We start from the raw sequence: 18,818 nt of genomic DNA on the forward strand, positions 1-18,818 counted from the left end.
TTACATTTGGGAAGAGTCAGGGAGAGGTAATTTATTTTTTTCTAAGTACAGTGTTTGAAGGTAACCTGTTCTGCAACATTTTCAAAGTATGTTTTATGTGATATCTGTTACTGTATTTAGCATATATTTACAGGCTTGGGGCCAGTAGCTGCTTATCTGTTAAGTGTTGCATCTTACAGGTGGTGTTTAGCAATACTTTTGCTATAAAGTTCCTGACTGTCTAAAAGGAAATACCTTGCTTAGTTTGGAAAGACAGGTGGTGACCATATGTCTTAGAACAACAAATAGCCTGAATATTGAGCAAACAGTTCCTCAAGTCAGAATAAAGTCTTGCAGTACTGTTTGAGTGCTGTCATCTCTGGTGTAGCTCCATGAATTTTGCTGGGGTTAAACAGAGTTTGATTTACTGCAAGTTTTAATTTCTTTTAATTTGAGTTAATGCACCAGCTTTTATTGGATTAGTGAAGTCTTTCAAGGTCTGAATATCAGGCTTGCTGTGTTCCCTGGAAATTATCCAAGTTAGTGCCATCTATAAAGATGCTTTATATTAACTTGTTCTGTTGGTGGCTGATGTTCTTCTTTTGTTTTTTTTTCTTGAGGTAAATCCACCTTACTTTGTGCCATTGGTTGAAATTGTTCCTCATCCAGAAACAGATCCTTCTACGACAGAGAGAACATATGCCCTGATGAAGAAGATTGGTCAGTCTCCTGTCAAACTGAACAGAGAAATTGAGGGGTTTGTTCTGAATCGACTACAGTATGCAGTGATAAGTGAAGCTTGGAGACTTGTGGGTGTATGTATATCTTCTTTTTCAGTACTGGGTCAGTTCTGTAGATGTGATAAGTGAGATTTTATATTTAAATACCCTTTAAATTTGTGTCATCTTTGTTCAGCTGTCCCTTATGAACATAAAATGTATATTTAAATGTAAAGTAAGCCCAGTAAGAAGTGATGTCAGTTCTAAAAAGCAAAGACTGACAAAAATGAGGTGATATGCAATGGTAAAAATTATTCTTTATCCTGCTTTCTTTTTTCAGAATACTGTTATTTTCAGGGCAATCAAAAGAATTATTTTAAAAGCACAGGAAGCAAAATACCAATTTTTATTTTTGTAGGCTTCTCATCATTTTGTTTGTTTTTTTCTAGTGTTGTTAGCTTACTGTACAGTGGTCATGAAAATATTTTAAATGGTTTTCTCTTTGGCCTTTCAGGAACTGCACTCATAGGTTTAACTGTTACTTGATACTTGTAGGTAAAGACAGATTTCTCCTCCTCCTGCCCATTCAGACTTCTAGCTGAGAATCATTTGTTTGTGTGCCTTCAGCTTTTCCCATAGTTAGTGCTCTGTGCTGAAGTCTCATCTTTCAGCAGGAGCTAAGTTAAGAGTCTGTTGCTATTCTCTTGAGAAGAGTTTCAACTGAGCTTTAATAGGACTTACTTTCTTCTTGTGGAGTGTTTTGATTTTTCAAGCTGTTTAAAACAACCATGCACACAAATACAGGTAAAGATCTTAAAACTAAGGTAATATTTCTGTAAACAAAGCAACTCTTTTTCCAAAGAAGTGTTTAAACATAGTTGCTGAACTGATTTTGCTTTCCTGTAGCTGGCTTTCACTAGTAACATAATACAACAATATAAAGGAGATGGTGAATAATAATAAGTAAAAATAGTGTTGTGAGGAAGGAACTGATCTACTACTGAAGATGTTTATTTAAATTTTAAAAATGGCTTCTGTTGTTAAACTTTTAATACAAAGTCTCAAGTTTATGATAAGAAAAACACCTTCAGAAAGCTGTAGTCATGTTGGAAAACATAGAATAGAAAAAAACCAGGAATGTAAAGTTACAGAATAGTTTGGGTTGGAAGGGACCTCTGGAGATCTAATCCCAGCCCCCTACTACAGCAGGATGCACAGGATCACATCTAGGTGGGTTTTGAATAACTTCAGAGGAAAACATTCATTCTCATTGGGTAGCCTGCTCCAGTGCTCTGTCACCCTCAAAGAAAAGATTTTTCCTATTGAGATGCAACTTTCTGAGTTTTTAGTTTGTGCCTGTTGTCCCTTGTGGACCAGTCACCCATGGTCAGCACAGACATTCAGGTAATGTCTCAAAAATCTAACAGGATTCTTTCACATCTCTGAGAGCATAAACTCAATGGTGGAAGCCACTGCCATAGTAACCTAGGATGCTAAAAATTTGAATGGATCCACAGATCATTTAGACACATTCACATTAGACTGTGCAGAAGCAACCTCCAAGTTCAAAGTCTCAAAGACCGGGCTGCTGGGAGCTGAGGCAGTACAGTACATATCCCTGAAAGTATCATTCTCTGTTTGGTCTTGCTGTGGAAGGCATTTAAGAACACTTCATGGGCTGCTGTTGGAAAGGAAGTACTGAGTTGAGGCAAACCTTTAGTATGAACCTGTTGTATGGATGCTTTTGTGGCAGTGGTAGTTATGTGAATAGTAATAAAATAGTGCTTGAAGGGCTAACAGATACAGAAAGTTGCTTTTGTTGTAAATCAAAGTTTCCAAGTTGTTCTGTTCCTGTATAATTTTACAGCGTTTCAGCCAAACACACATTTAAACAGTAACAATTTTGGTGGCTGTATTTCCATTCCAGAAGCCTAAACAATAGCAGCTGTCAAAGGTGTATAGTTTCAGCTGTGTGACTTCAGGCTGCACAGTGCCTTTCATGGGAGGAGAATCACTGCAGATAGGTGAGAACTGCAGGCCTGGGCCAGTTTGTGTGTTTCTACTGTTGTGCTGCCAACTTAGTAATTTTTATTGCAAGTCATGTTCTTTTGGTGTATTCCACTTTCCAAATAGGGAAACATAATTCTTGCTTCTGATTGTGAAGTCACTTTCCTGTTCTTACTGTTGAAAACATCAATCTCCCCAACTCTGTCTTTGAGAGACTCCTAAAAATCAAATTTCACTCATGTTGGTTACATCTCGAACAAATGTTTTCATTACTCTGAGAAGCACTGGGGGATTGTTGCGTTGCTGTGTTGGGGTTTTTTGTTGGTTGGTTGATTGGTTGGGGTATTTTTTGGGTTTTTTTCAGTCAGTTGAGCTTATTTCATTAAAGAAACTAGTGGAAGTTTCTCCAGTAGAACTACTAATGTCCTGTTAAAGTCATTGGTGGTAGAACAGACATGCAGTACAGCTGTATTTACAACATTTATCTTGAAAACGTTGTAATAAATAGGCTGATTAACTTGCAGAATACGTTTTAGTTCCCAAATTTGTCTGGGAAACTGACAACCTGTCAGTCTTTCTCTTTTCTTTAGCTGTATTGGGATGGATGAGACATGGATGAGGAGTCATGTTATGGGAGAAAGGCTCTGATACAGAGCATGACAGTAAAGATTCAGCTGTGTAGAAGGAAATGTGGTAAAGATAGCTGCTTGCTGAATGTTGTGGGGGGCTCACTGACTTCTGCCCTGTGGGTCCAAGAGTAGGACACACTTTAAACACAACCAGAAATCTGAGATAAGGCTCTGCCAGCACAGAAATCTGGGTGCAGGCTCAAGACTCCACATGGTGCTCAAGTTGCATGTGGCATGGATGCTGGAGCGCAGAGAGGAGCATAACTGAGGGCAAAGAGATTAAAGTAGCAATGAGAAACCTGATTGTTGGGATGCAGTTTGTCTTTGCTGAAGGTGCTGGGGTTCCCAGCTACACACACAGGGAGGCTGGGATTTTACAGCTGGGCATAAAATGAGTGCTTTGAATGCAGGACTGGTCTGAATGTGGGAGTGGGAAGTGTGGTGGTAAAGTGGTAAAAAAATAATAGGCTTGAAAGTTGAGATCCAATTTGTTGGAAAGTAGGAGAAAGAAAACTTATTTGGAGATGTACTGTTGAATGCTGAGAACTTTGTTTATGTGGATGATTAGGAATGTAGATTACAGAATGCAGAAGTTTGACTTTACAAGAACTTAGAAGCAAAGACCATGGATTCTTTTACAGGTCTAAAAGATGTAATTCAAGCAAGTGCTTCTTTTTGAAGCAAGAGTGCTACAAAAAGATATTTTGGGTCTGAGTTAGTCTTTTAGTGACAAGATGTCTTTTCAAAGATTGCTTTGACTTGCAAGTCACAAGCATTTGGGCAGTGCAGGTTTTTGTGGCAGGAAATTTTTGTATCAGTTATCTCTGTCTCCTCATGCTCCACATTTATTCCATGCTAAAGCAGATAAGTGAGAGCTTCTGTCTCTTTAAGGTCATGTGTCTGAGAACTTTTTGTAGGACCTCATAGCCTATCTGAGACTGGCATTCATGTAGGCTTCTTATTTATGTATTCAATTGTTAGGGCTCTGGTAGAAATGTTGCAAAGCTGATAAAGAAGAGAGTAAAAGAAGTTCTATGAGATGTTGAGGTTGAAGATCCTTATTCCTCTCTTATCAACCCTAAATTTTTATATTACCTGTTTGGAACCATTAGAATAATCTTTAGCCAGTAACAGGAAAAATACCTCAAACTGCTTTCTCTGTTATTCTCTGTTGCCATTTATTTGCTTTCTCACATCTCCATTGACAGTGGTCACTGGTGTGTCTGATTTTGTTCATAACTCTTGGAGCAGAAGCTTACTGCCTTTATTTGCCTGGGAAGCACACTGTGCACTGTAGACATCATTATTTTTGTACTTTTACCAGTACCTTTTATAGTAGTTTATTATACTATATAGTAGTAGGGTATTAATTAAATAGCTTGACTTTATCTTGTTCTGAAGGTAAAATTTTGGTTAATATAATCCAGAAAATAACAACCAACCACTTCAGGAGTCTCAAGCCTTACTCTGAGTAGCTGTGATTGTCATTTAACTGTGGATCACTGAGTGAAATCTTACCTTTGTGAAATATTTCCCTAAGCATCACCTGGAATTTGCAAGGAGATCATAAAATAAAGCAGCAGAGATAGCAGGTGGAGCATGACAGTTTTTAACCTTGATATAATTTAGGAGTTTCAGCTGTTTCAGTTTTAGGAACAAGTTAAAACTGTTACAGGATGAATTGTGTACATACTCTACTTATCTCTACACAAGATTTTAATACTGTCTTAATGTGGGGTTTTTTTCTTTAAAGTGGATTTTCTTTTATGTTATAGTCCTTGTAAAACATGAAAGAATGGAAAGCTCTTCAATTTTTGTTAATCTCTTGGAAAATAAAGTCATGGTTTAGCTATGTGTCCATTTTAGTTTGTTTTTGTGGCAATCAGGTGCATTGGTTTCAATCATTAATTTATGTACCTCTCTTTTCTCAAGTGACTAGCTTAGCAGACTTTAAATGCTGGCAAGACTTTTAAAGTCCAAATTCCTTACTACTAATTATCCTACAGTGTTATTCAGACACTTTTTCCAAAAGATTGAAGATAAGGTATAGGATTAAACATTATTTACAGTGCCTCATAAAAGGGGAAATATCATAAAAAGGAAGTTTAAAGAGACAGGAAAACAAATAGTGTTGATACTAAGTGTTTCTTACAGGGTGAGGTGAGTGAGGGTGCCATGGAAGAAGGAAGATAAAGGCCAGCAAAGCAAGGAGGTGTGAAGTGTGTAGGACAACAAGTTTCTTAAACATTATGAAATGGAAAGATCTAGAGGGATATAGGAGAAAAGTCACCTGCTCAAAATGACAGGACTGGAAAAAGATCTCATCAGGGTGTGGATGGAAGGGACTTGATTGAAGTGATAGTGAAGAGGAGGGTGTAAAAAGTACTGCTGAGACAGAATGCATGTATTGGTGGCAATCAGAGAAAAAAAAAGAATACTGAATTTGGGAAAGAGGGAGGATGAAGTGGTAGATTTGGAAACAGAAAGTATGTGGTCCAGGAGGCAGTGAAATCCAAAATAACTCTTCAACAGACTGGAGTGAGTAGGTAGATAATGAATTGGTAGAATCAGAAAAAAATAAGATTGTGATGTTTTTTGGCCATTACGTTTGGTACGATTACAAACCAAGTCCACGACAGAAGTTGTGATGTAGGTGTGACTCAGAGATGAAAAGAAAGACTGCTCATTAAAACCGAGCAGGTTGGGTCAGAGCCTAATGCTGGAGACTGCAGAACCACCACAGCTTTTTGGAAAGGTGAAAAGGATCCCTGCATAGGGAGAAGCACTAATAAAGTACCAAAGGTTCATTAGGATAATCCTGTGGTATCACTGGAGGTTAGAATCTCTAGGAAAATGAGATTATGGTATATAAATTCTTATATAAATGTTGTCATAAGAAGTGTGGAGGATTCTGAGATAGTCTAGATTTTGAAATTTGACTGGCCATTGGGATCACTGAGGATTTTGGTGGAATTTATTTTAAATCTTGATTGTGTAGCTGTAAGAGCTTCTAGTGAACTCCTACTATACTTCCCTCTGACAAATGCTGGAGGCAGAGACTTACCAGAAGGGTAATCCAGGATGAAAAATCCCATTGGGAAGATTAATTCACACCTACACTTAGTGAAACCAGATAGGAACTCTTTCTTGTTTAGTTCTTAGCATAAACCTCAATCTTTGTGGAAGACACCTTGCTGACCTTGCAGCCAGGTGAATCATTCCACCAACTGATGATCTCCTTACCATAAATGGGAGTAGGGTTATTGCCTAGGGTAGGAAGGTCTAACTTGTTTATCATTTATATGTTCTACTTTATGAAGAGAAGTAAAAATTTTTCTTTAGAAGGGTCTTTTTGACAAGAAGAAGCTTGAGCTCATTTGTATAGAACACTTTATCCCTCAACTGAAGGGATCTGTCATGGTTTCCTTCTGGTAGCAGCAATTTTTGCCTTTTAGCAGCTGCAAACATCAAATTGCAGTTATAGTCAAAAGGCCAAGAGCAAAGCACTCATGATTCTGAGGGCACCTGGTCTTCAAATATATGAGGACTATGGACTATGGTATCCAAAGAAAGTAAGTTAATAATTTGGAAATTATTTTGCAATGATTCTGAAGTGCTTCAAGAGCCTGTTAACTCTTTTAACACTATGTTTACAGTTTTTAACTGCTGCTGTGGTTCAAATGTTTGTCTGGAATTTTTGGTTAGTCTTTTGTCCACAAATCCATGTCAGCCGGGGGGGCAGGGAGAAACCACTCATCAAGCACAGCTTTAGCAGCACAACTCATTGTTTGGATGAAGCACTCCCTACAGAAGAACACTTTTGTTGACTTTGCTGATCTTGTTCAGAGAAGTTGCGTTGCCATGTCAGGGGAAAAAGCTTTCACAGAATGTATGGTGCCTGTGTTAGTTATCCTGATGCCGGTCTGTAATCTGAATTCTCTCTGAGGTTTTTGTTTAGTCCTGTCTTTATGCAGACCTTTCTGTCTGCCTCTAGATGAGTTACCTTACCATGTCTATGCTTTACCTTTAATTTGAAGAAAATTATGCTTTCTTATCCCTGCCATTTTATGGCTAATTGTTAGGAGAACCGTGTCTCCTATATGGTACATAGATCTTAATAATTATGCCAGTGTTTCCTTTTCAAAGTAGAGTTCTGCAACAGGGATTCAGACTGGCTTGGTTGATAGGAACAAGGCCTACTAATAGGTTGAGTCTTGAGGCTGTCTTACAGAAGTCTGAGTATAAGCTTGAGATGATGAAACTTGATGTCTGTGGCCAGCTGTAGAAGTTATGTTCATTTGTGGCTTTTAAGTTTCTTTTAAAGTAGCAGTAGATTATGTAAATCATGGACACAGGAAGACACTGTGGGTGAGATTCAGCTCATTTAAGATGGGATCTTGAAAATGTAGACTGTGATATCTAAGCTTCTTACTCATCTTTCAATTGGTGAGGAGAATTAGGCCCTTTTAGGACACAACTCCTCTTACCTACTGTAGATGCCTGCTTTAGGATGCTGATTTCCTTTTTCCCCTGGTGATTATAAAGAGAGTCTAGATGTCTAGCTTAGATGTCAATGTCTACTACAGATCAGAAGAACTGTCCTGTGTGCCCGTAACTCTAGCCCATCACTGCATGATACAAAGGGGCATTCAGACAGGGCCTTGCAAGAGAGAAACTTAACAGAAAATGATGTGGTTTTGTCCAAGCAGATGAGTAAATGAGTATGAGTATTGCAAAGCTTAAAGGGGCTTGTTAAGGAAGAGGCACTGAGTGGGCTGAGCACCTCAGAGTAGGGTAAAAAGATAAATTACAAGCAGTTCGGCATCTCTTCCACCTTCCTACCCAGAAGGAAATGTTTTCATGTCTCTGGGAATAAAGAGGACAAGTTCTCAAAACCTGATCAAAGTGGTTAGAACAAGTCTTCATTAAGTCGTCTCTTTCTAAGAGGTGGAAAACAACCTCATGTAATAAAAAGTATTCTTCTCAAGTAAATCTGTTCAGGCAAAGAACTGTAAATCACTTTTTACAAGCCTTCCTGTGCTTGCCCCAACCTGATGGAGGCATTGGCTTTTTTGTAAGTGCTGCATGTGGGTGGAATAGCAATGCTCAACTTCTAACACGAGAAGGGCTTCATTTTGCTTGCTCTGTATCCTGCCAGCTCTTGAGACAGGAGGCTGTCCGTGCACTCGAGAGCCCTGGGCAGGTTGAGGCTGAGTAGGTTGAATGTTGGGTGAGTTTTGTGGAAGGGAGTGGCAACTGCATTGCCTGCATGCTTGGACCCAGCCTTTTTTGCAGGTGGCCTCAGGAGCAGTACCCTCTTGTGCACCACCATTCTACTAATTGGGACTCTGCCCAAAAATCCAGAACTGAGAGAATATGAAGGGAGGTGTAACATTTAGCAAAATTCCTGTATTTAAAAGGGTTGGTATAGCACTTGGATTTGATATAAACTCTTTAGGCCATGTGCTATCAAGAGTGTCATGCTTGCTTTCTTCTCCAATTCTCAGTTTCTGGGACTAGGAAGTACAGTCCTAGAGATATGAGTGAATGCCTATGCTGAACTGTATGAAGGCTTGCATAGTAGGTGGACATTTCTAACAAGCAGTTGTGTTTTTCTCTTTGAAATCCTAACTGCTATTTCTAGACTTAGTTTTTATTACTTCCCTAATTTTTAATTATATACAAAAAAATGGGAAATTTTGTGTTAAAAGCAATCATTCACCAGTCTTCCTTCCTGTTGTACTTTTGCTGCTTAGGAAGGAGTAATATCTCCTACTGATCTAGACCTTGTGATGTCTGATGGATTGGGAATGCGATACGCATTTATTGGACCTCTGGAAACCATGCATCTTAATGCAGAAGGTAGGTAGTGCAAAATGTTATGAATATGAAGGGAGGGCTTGCTTTGCACAGGACACTGGAAATGTTATGTAACAAACCAGGTTAGGATTGCTGCAACTATGACTTGTCTCTTTTTAAAATGTAATGGTAAGGAAAACTTATTTAAAGTGTGAGGTCAGTGGAAGGAAATGGATATTGATTATCTTGTTTCAAGTGATCAAATGAAAGATAACAACCTATTAAAACACTAGCTGTGTAATAAATTTTTTCTGAGATTCATCCCATCATACTTTGATAACATTGCTGTAGCCATAGTTCTGAACCATCTGAGTGTCAGGTAAAAAAACTATTGAAAAAGTTTAGCTGATAATCCAGTGTCAACAGAAAATCACTTTCCATAGATGAATACCCCCCTGCTGCTGAATTTGTAGCAAAGCTGAATTTGTAAATATCCCTGGAGCTGCTATGTTTTAAGCTTATATGCTGAATGAAATAAAAGTACTTTTGTCAGCAAAATCCTGTGCATACAAAGCTGACTTGACAAAACAGTCAAGTAACAGTTTGACATCTGTCTTGCATAATTAATACTTTTAGATGTTTTTATTTACCTGGGATTCACATATACTATTCAAAAAAGTGAATTGTGTAAAATGAAATTAAAATTATGGATCAGCGTCACAAAGGTTTGAGCAGACTTCAACAAAACACAAAAACTTCAAAAAGTTAAGATCACCTAAATACTAGCTCTTTATATTATGGGCTGTGTCTTTATTTTGCTATTGTATGGTCCTTGACATGGTAGGCTCTGCTCTGCAGCTGGATCTTCTAGGCAATGCTGCAGTACATTTGTGCACTGAACCATTTCCACAACAGCACCTTGTTGGCTGGCTCAGTAACTTGGGTTGTGAGAAGGATTGCTTCACTCCTGCGCTTGCAGATACATTGTCTCTGAGTCTAGGGCTGCTCCTGTTTATGTGCTCACAGACTGATTCAGCCTCTTGCTCTCATCAGTCAGTTTAAATCAAAATTGCTGATGTCAGGACATGTGATGGCTTATGTTCATAGTTCTGTGCCAGTGCCAACTTCTCTTTGGTTGCCCAGTATTGCTTCACATAATGTGGAATAATATGGACCTCCTCTTCATTGCCAAGGATTTGCTTGACTAACCTGATCTCCTTCTAAAGCAAGATGATCTTAGTGGATGATGAAAAAGATATTGTCTATCTGGATTTTAGTAAAGCCTTTGACACCATTTTCCAAAGCATTCTCCTGGAGAAACTGGCTGCTCACTGCTTAAAAGACTGTCTGGATGGCTGGGCCTAGAGAGTGGTGGGGAATGGAATTACTTTCATCTGGGGGCTGGTCACAAAGTGGTGTTCCCAGGGTTCAGTGCTCGGCCCAGTCCTGTTTAATATCTTCATTGATGATCTGGATGAAGAGATCAAGTGTGCCCTCAGTATGCCCTTAGTAAATTTGCAGATGACACCAAGTTGGGTGGGAGTGTTGATTTGCTGGAGGGCAGGAAGGCCCTGCAGAGTGATCTGGTCATACTGGATGTCAAGACCACTTGCATGATGTTCAACAAGGCCAAGTCCAGGTCCTGCACTGGGGTCACAACAGCCCCAGGCAGTGCTGCAGGCTGGGGGCAGTGGCTGGGAAGCTGCCTGGTGGAAAAGGACCCGGGGGTGCTGGTCAACAGCAGCTGAACAGGATCCAGAGTGTGCCCAGGTGGCCAAGAAGGCCGATGGCATCCTGGCCTGGATCAGCCAGGTGTGGCCAGCAGGAGCAGGGCAGTGACCGTCCCCCTGTACCCAGCACTGCTGAGGCCACAGCTCCAATGCTGTGCTCAGTTCTGGGCCCCTCAGTGCAAGAGAGACATTGAGGGGCTGGAGCGTGTCCAGGGAAGGGCAACGGAGCTAGGGAAGGCTCTGGAGCACAAGTGCTGTGAGGAGCAGCTGAGGGAGCTGGGGGTGTTCAGCCTGGAGAAAAGGAGGCTCAGGGGGACCTCATCACTCTCTGCAACTGCCTGACAGGAGGGTGCAGCCAGGTGGAGATCAGTCTGTTCTCCCAGGTAACAAGTGATAGGACAAGAGGAAATGGCTTAAAGTTGCACCAGGGAAGGTTTAGATTGGATATCAGGGAAAAATTCTTCATGGTAGGGGTTGTTAAGCATTGGAACAGGCTGCCCAGGGAAGAGCTTGTGTCGCCATCCCTGGAGGTATTGAAGAGACATGTAGATGTGGCAGTCAGGGATGTGGTTTGCTGGTGAACTTGGCAATGCTGGGTTAACAGTTGGACTTGATCTTAGAAGTCTTTTCCAAAGTAAACGACTTTATGATTCTATGAAAGCCTTCTCTGATGCTTTGTACTAATACTGTCTTTTTTTTATTAGCAGAAGGAAGTGGAGGTAGATAAAAGAAAGTGTCTCTATCCTTTTCATTAGCCTGTCAGCTTCACAGCAGCTGCCATTTTTTACAGTATAAGATATTAGTTGCCCACAGTCTTCAACTATTTGTTAATCAGTGAGGAAGGATGAAGGAAGCATGTGAGAGAAAATAGTGTTATTTGTAGAGTCCCTCTTTTTTTGTTTTGTTTTGTTATGATGATGTGACATTGTTGTTTGGATTTGAATAAATTTATTCCAATTATTTTTTCTGAGATCAGTGTTTCTTCTTTCCCTGTGGGATGCATACATCAAGATCCTCCCCTGAACTTCCTATGGGCTACTGTCACTTTTTGGCTCTGTTAGTTCTTACATCCTTTCCTCCCTATTCATAAAGGATCCTATCAAACCTATTATCTAGGCCACTTCAGGTTACCATTTAATCAATGCATGAATATTAGGAATGCTGACTATATGGCAGTGAGCCAACAGCCTTGAATATGGAATAAAATGACAGCGTCAAGTCATTAAAAGGAGCAGAAACAGCAACAACAGTTTGAGGATTGAATTGCAACAGACAGGAAAGAAACTGCTTTGGGGAGGAAAAAAGCCTACCCAAACTGCATAATAATATAAATTTGATTGTTGATTTCATCAAATAAAATTAATGTTGATATCTGTTTCAGATTTTGAGTTTGTCCTCTTATGATTTCACATGCCAGCATCACAACAAATGCTGTTAAGTCTTTTACAAGGAAGATCAGTAGACTTCACTACAGTCAGTTTGCATGTTCACTGTTGTAGGATTATGTTAGCAGACACTACATCCCACCTGTACATGTACTGGGCAATCTGTGAATATAGTGAAGATGGTCCAGCCTCAGTGAGACTGTATCTCCTAATCGCTTGTTTCTTGAAAAATCTGGTTTCTTCTTTTTTGTTTTTTAAGCCCTTGCAACCAATCATCTGTAGAAGCAGAGGCTAGACTATAACATCCTGTGTTTTATAGGTTTGCAGCAAAAGTTCTTAATATGTATTTCATAATTGGCTTAGATCAGATATTTTGTTAGTAGGTTATTTAGTGAGCTATAATTGGAACTTGATCTAAACTGCCAATATCAGCAAAAGAGTTGGATGGTAGGAGGTTGAAGGATCTTTGTTGCTGTTTTCTCTCCTGCATTTATATCAATACCATTCCAGGATTATATTCTACTTGTCACTCACTGAAGTATTCATAGAGGTGTCTATAGGAGTTATGCAGAAATTGGGGCTGATGTATGGTCCCCGTAAAGAAAGTGCAACTATCCAGTAAGCTGGAAATGAGTCTTCATGATCAATATTATGTTTCTCTTACAGAAAATGGGAATACTTGCTCATTTTAGAAGCACCTGCCAGGTGAATTGGTTTTGGATGATAGGGGCAGAATGATTGTGCTGTGTGAAAAGCACAAAATATGGGGAGGAAAGAGTGGAGAATCATTAAGTCATAGTTGAAAAGGAGGAAATTTTACTTTTTTTGTTAGGCAAGACATAGCTAAGTGTGGTTTCTAAGAATTATTCTAAACAGATATGCTGGCTGGTTCAAGAGCAGAGATTATTTCCATTGCTATGGCCACTACTTCAGTGCTGCTGTACAGGGAGCAAACCAAGCTTTAACCCAGTTCAGGAGCTTTTGTACTGCAAGCTGGTCAGTAGGTGTGAGAATGTCTAAGGTAGTAACATCTAAGAAAAGGAAGCCTGCCTTCTTTTCTGTCCAGTCTATGTGTTACGTTTTAGAATAATAAAATATCTCAACCCAATTCAGGATACTTGCAAAAGGATGCTACTGAGATGGAGTATCACAGTGGTGTATAATCATACAAACCCTTTTAATGTTCATAAATCCACCGTATATTTAATATGTGTTTACATGCATTCAGTTCCCTTCCCAATAGGCTGAAAAAAAAGCAGTTTATAGCCCTTCTAGAACTGCTGTTTGCCTTTGTGGAGCAGCAGGGCTTTTTTGTATGAAAGAGTTTATATGCAGTAAGTCAAGGTGTGAATTTTTCAGAATACTGGCTGCTGTGCACCAGTTTCCTTCTATGGGCTCATAGGTGTAAAGTAGTTCCCTCTGCTTTCTGAAAGGAAAACATGACTTTGCAGAGGAATTCTTGGAGCATTATTCCTCAAGTCCTTATAGATGGTTACCAAAGAAAGTGTCTTGATGCATTCATGAAAGAGTGTGAAATGATCACCAAGTGATCAGACTGAGGAATTCATCCCAAGTTTGAAACTGATCTAAGAAAATAAGCAGTTCATAATGACTTGGTTTTATTCCTTGATCCAGCAGGCCTGCAGAAATACTTGTGCATTGCTGTTGAGATGGTAACACTGGCACAATGAGAATAAAACCTTTTTTGGTGCTACCAGTTTTTCAGTGTAGTTCCAAGTATTTGTGTGATTAGAGCCATAAGTGAACCCATATGGCAATTTATGTAGTGTACAAAACGTCCTGTGAATTCACACCCTAGCTCAGAGCATGCATCTGTGTTCAGACACACCCTTGATGAAGATAGGATTACATTTAGAAAGTTGCCCTCAGAGGTGTGATGTCTAGAAATGTAATCCCTCTATCATTAAAAAAGTTCAGGACTTTTGTTTCTCTGAACATAATATAACCATGTCAGATTCCTTCACAATGTTCCTTTTTTTCTGTTAAAATAGGCCCTTTTTTCTGTTATCATCCATCTTTCACTGCAGGCTCTTCTTAGATTTTATGTGCTAAAGTCAACCCCACCCCAGTCTTTTCAAATTGTTGATGCTATTGCATCAGTGGCTTGACCATCATGCCTCCTCTCTTTGAGTCATTACAGTATCTTAATATGCTGCTCATCAGGTTGAAAGTCATCAAGTATGGTGGAGCACCCTCTCTTTGGCATGTTCCGTGTCCATGCCAATGACACTTGCTCCCGACTCTCATTCCATGTCACAAGTGTCCCAGTGCTTGCTAGACTGGTTTACCGAGTTTGCTTGCTTGTATCCTTCAGCCCTCATGCCTGTTGCCTTTCTTGTGAAGAGAAAGGGATGAGACAGCATACGAGAAGCTGATACTCTAAAGTGCTTACAAACTATAATATACTACATTTTATACTGTTGTGTTTTCACTTCTCTTTTCCTACTGCTAGTCATTATCCTCCTTATGAACTTGTGGCTTGTTTCAGGGCAGTGAAGCACTTAATGCATGTTTCTAAGCTAAATATCTGTCCTGAGTTCCTTTTTCTTCATCAATACTGTGTTCATCTTGGTGATGCAACTAGAGGCATTGCAGCAGTAACCATGTTTGCACCACACCAGTGCAAGTTCTCAGGTAAGGAGCTGCAAACTTTAAGTGTGGTTATTAGAACAAATTCTTGTGGGACAGTTCATTAGCTCTTTTGGAAACTGTCTGAACTCTCACCGAAACTGCATAAGCAGCAGCTTATTCCATTATTGGAGCCTTGTGTGTCCTAAATACATATGGGCTGCTGAAGAGCCTTGAATCAATGCCTTTGTCTACACCTTCTTGTAACTAGACTGTAGAAGTCAGAAATGCTAAGAGAGTTTGGGATTTTCAAAGAAGATAGAGTATTCCCCTTTTCATCTCTATAATCTTGCATGTATTGCCCCCTTAGAACTTTTTGTAACTCATTCTTCTTCTTTCACCCCTGCCATAGCTATGACTAAGTGGTGGAAGGAAATTCAGGGAACTCCTACCTTTCCTGGAAGTGTTTCTGTTTTGTATTCATAGTTCTCAGTTGCCTGCTGCAACATGTGCCTCCTCCCATGGCCTCTTTCCTCCAACATTGGCTAGGTGAGCGTGTGCAAGACGGGGAAGGTTTAGACAGGGAGCCAGCAAACTACACAGACAAGAGGAAGCTATCATCCTTTTCCTCTGTCCCAGGTGCATCTTGTGTCATTCTTGTTCTCCAGTTGGAGATAGTGCGGCACAGCGTGGGCACAGCAGTGGCCCACACAGAGAGATGGTTGTTTTTATCAACCCCATTTACCATCTTGCTATTTTTCCACCTCCCAGGTGCTCCTGTTTCACACTGTTTGCCAAAGCTGATTCTTCCAGCTTAAGCTGCTCCCTGGGTAGTATCAACAAGGATTAAAGAGATTCTATCATATTTGTTTGCCTTCTTGTCCCTATGATCCAACCAAAGGCTCTTATCCACCGTTGCAATAGCCCTGACCCTTGAACCAAAGAACTCCTAAGTCTAAAGGCCTGGAGTCAAATATTTGCTATGAGTTTGCGGTTGAAAAGCAAAGTGATTTTTTTCAGCAATATTCCCCATTGCTCAAGTGCCAGCTTCAAGAAGGCATTCAATAAGTTGATACCGATTTCTGGAATCAAATTAAAATTGCATTTCACACTGGAAGAACTGTCTTGAGTTATTAATTTAACTACTCATTTTTCTTAATCCTTGAGTGAGATTGTGTGTGTATTCGAACTTTTGGTCTACTGACTTCACTCGAGACTTGAAAGATTTTGCAGTGCCCACGCCCTGCTTGGCATGCAGCATATGTGCCTGCACGTTAGCATGTCAGCCACAATGTTGATATCAGCTGTGCTAATGTTGCTGCTCTTCTCTAGACCGCTAAGTTTTTTCTCATTTTTAAATCTTTTGCTGACATTGCATAAGGCTTCTTTTCATTCTTACATTACATGCAGTGGGTGAATTGTGCTATCCAGCCTGCTTTTGGCACGTCTCTGCTGCATTGATGAGCTACACCCACCTAGAAATTGTTCTGATTCATTCAAGCAGTAGGTGAACGAACTGCCAGTAGGAGCTTGATTTCCAGGTCTAGCTGGTTGAGTGATCTTTAAAGGCCATGTCCAGCTCAGGAGTTCATACTCAGCAGATAAATGGTTCAGCCATGTCCAAGCATTCAGCTTTCCCAAGATACTAATGCACTTGAGGCTTGTGAAAAAGATTTCTGGTGTACACTCTTCTAGGCTACCTTCTCATTACTACCACAATCAAAACTACTCAGATCTGTGGTATTATTGCACAAGCTTACCAGATGTTTGAAAGGTTCCCGTTGACTTTTGGAAAAGTACCAAATCTAAATTATTAGGTCTAAGTGTCATAGACCTGTGTGAGCTGGATAAACACCAGAATAACTGGTAACTGACACTGCTCAGTTTACCATTCCTTCTGTTGCCAGTTGGTCATAGGGAATTGCTTGGATTGCTCTATTCGACTGAATAGCCTTTGTTTATTTTGTCATTGTCCAGCTGGCAACAGCTGCTGGCAGAATAAAGCTGCACTCTCTGCCTCAGTCATTTCTACTTCTGCATGTGGGAACATTTTTGCTCAGACTCCTCACTGTTAGAAGACAAAGCTCACATGAGGAAGTTGCATGTAACTATTTTTGTCTTGTGGCTGGTGCATGAGTCCTGTATAGCATTGTCTTGGGTTCCCAGGATTACTCATGTGGATAGCATACCCCTAGTAGGTCAGTCTGGGTTGGCTTCAGGTGCTGAAGTCTGTGAACCCAGCTGTTAAAATGTAATAGGCAAACACTTATGCTAATGGCAGGGTATGGTCAGAAAACCCTGATAACCAGTGGTCCTTTCCAGAGTGCTTATGGAAGTGGATGGTGGTCTCTGCTTCTTCCCCCAGTGAAGAGATAGGATGATGTCACAGCCTGTTCCACATCCCACAGTAATGCTTCCTGAACCTCACTTCCTGCCAGGGATGTTTTGAATCCCACAAGGCAATCTGGAGGTTTCTGGCTGTGTGTCAATCAAGAAAATTGATCAAAATACAAATTTTCTCTAATTAGAAAACCAATATATCTGTATGACTAGCTGGCATTCCTTGTTGTGTTGGGGAAAGCTGGAAAGTGCCAGATTGTATTCTAGGAATGCATATGCTCCATGGCTAGATAATACAAGGAAACAGACTAACTGAATGCTGATTGTCACACTCTTGGCTCCATGGGTAGATAACACAAGGAAACAGACTAACCAAATGCTGATTGTCACACATTTGCCACCAAATATAGATTCAAGCTATTTAACAAGGCTGCAGTTTTTCTCAGAGCCTCCTCCTTCCTTCAGATACTGGAGAATGTTTCTAGTCCATTTTTAAAGGAGTGGAATACAAATCTCTCTACCTTGCTCTTATGCAATGGACATATTCTGCTGTTCTGTCCTTTCAGTTGTTTAGCTGATGGTCATCATGACTTCAGAGTGCTGAAGGACATTTAGTACTTCCTTGAGGCTTTATCTTTTGAAAGTTCTTCTTTGGCCCAGAAACAAGAGTGCTCTCCATCCTCCTACTGACCTCAGAGGCCTTTCAGAAACCGTCTACCTCAGCGATTTCAGGCGTGTTGAGCAGTCTGTAGTTTATGATACACAGTTGGCAGTAGTCAGAGGTTTCCAATTATTCATTCCAACCTCAGCCATTTTAGGGTTAGACAGGTGTGACTTGTAAGGTATTGATATCATACAGTAGTGCATTCCAGGGAACTGTTGAGGAAAGAGATCACTTAATGAGTCTTGACCTGATTTGCATTCTTTTGTGTGATAGTCAGGCCTACTCACTTATATTTCCTGCATTTTGTGGTTTGATAAGAGCATGAGCAGTTTTTGTTCATGCTTCTCAATCTGTACGATGTCCTGAGTGTTCATGGACGAGTTGGTAACTGTAACTGCTTGCCTCTGTCTTTTGTATGTTTCTTCTCTTTGCTTTCATAATTAACTAATAAAAATAGAATTAAGTGTGCAAATTCTTCAGTCTCTGTGATTCTCAGAAGCCTTTAGTGGATGTCCAGAACTTCTCAGATCTGGGGTGATCACCAGGATAATCCACATAGGTGTGAGAGGTTGGACTCAATGATCTCAAAATCTCTTTCAACTTAGTTGATTCTGTGTTTGTATCAGTGTCAGCTTTTTTACTGCCAGACAAGCAGTGCTCATTTACTGTTGTGATGCAGTTCCTGACGTCCTGATTGGGAAAGGCTTATCCTTATCCTTTCCTGATTATGTGGTAGTTAATAGCACTAAAAGTCTACTAGATATGTATGTCTGGCTAAGTGACTGATTTCTCTTTTTGATGCATGTATGATTTCATACTCTTTAGTGCCTCAACAGTAATTGTTTAGAGATTCCTACTGGAGCTGATGGAACCTGGGTCTTTCTGTAATTCAGCCAAGGTCCACTTGGCTGCCATTTTACCCATCATTACCAGTTAGTTGGTTCCCAGGTTTTCTGACCATGTGTTTTAAGAGCTTC

At 40.1% G+C, this 18,818-nt stretch overlaps 1 protein-coding gene across 1 annotated transcript in view; it reads left to right on the forward strand.

The window, feature by feature from the left end:
* The window catches only part of CRYL1 (crystallin lambda 1), a 50,185-nt gene that overhangs the window by 25,054 nt on the left and 6,313 nt on the right, over nt 1-18,818 (forward strand). The window contains exons 5-6 of the mRNA XM_071434096.1: nt 600-794; nt 9,091-9,196. Of these exons, the coding sequence (XP_071290197.1) occupies nt 600-794; nt 9,091-9,196 (301 nt within the window). The remainder of the gene's footprint in view (nt 1-599; nt 795-9,090; nt 9,197-18,818) is intronic.

Source organism: Agelaius tricolor, unplaced genomic scaffold, assembly GCF_023055355.1.
Source record: "Agelaius tricolor isolate 1412-34295 unplaced genomic scaffold, bAgeTri1.0.p SCAF_9, whole genome shotgun sequence".
Classification (NCBI taxonomy): domain Eukaryota; kingdom Metazoa; phylum Chordata; class Aves; order Passeriformes; family Icteridae; genus Agelaius; species Agelaius tricolor.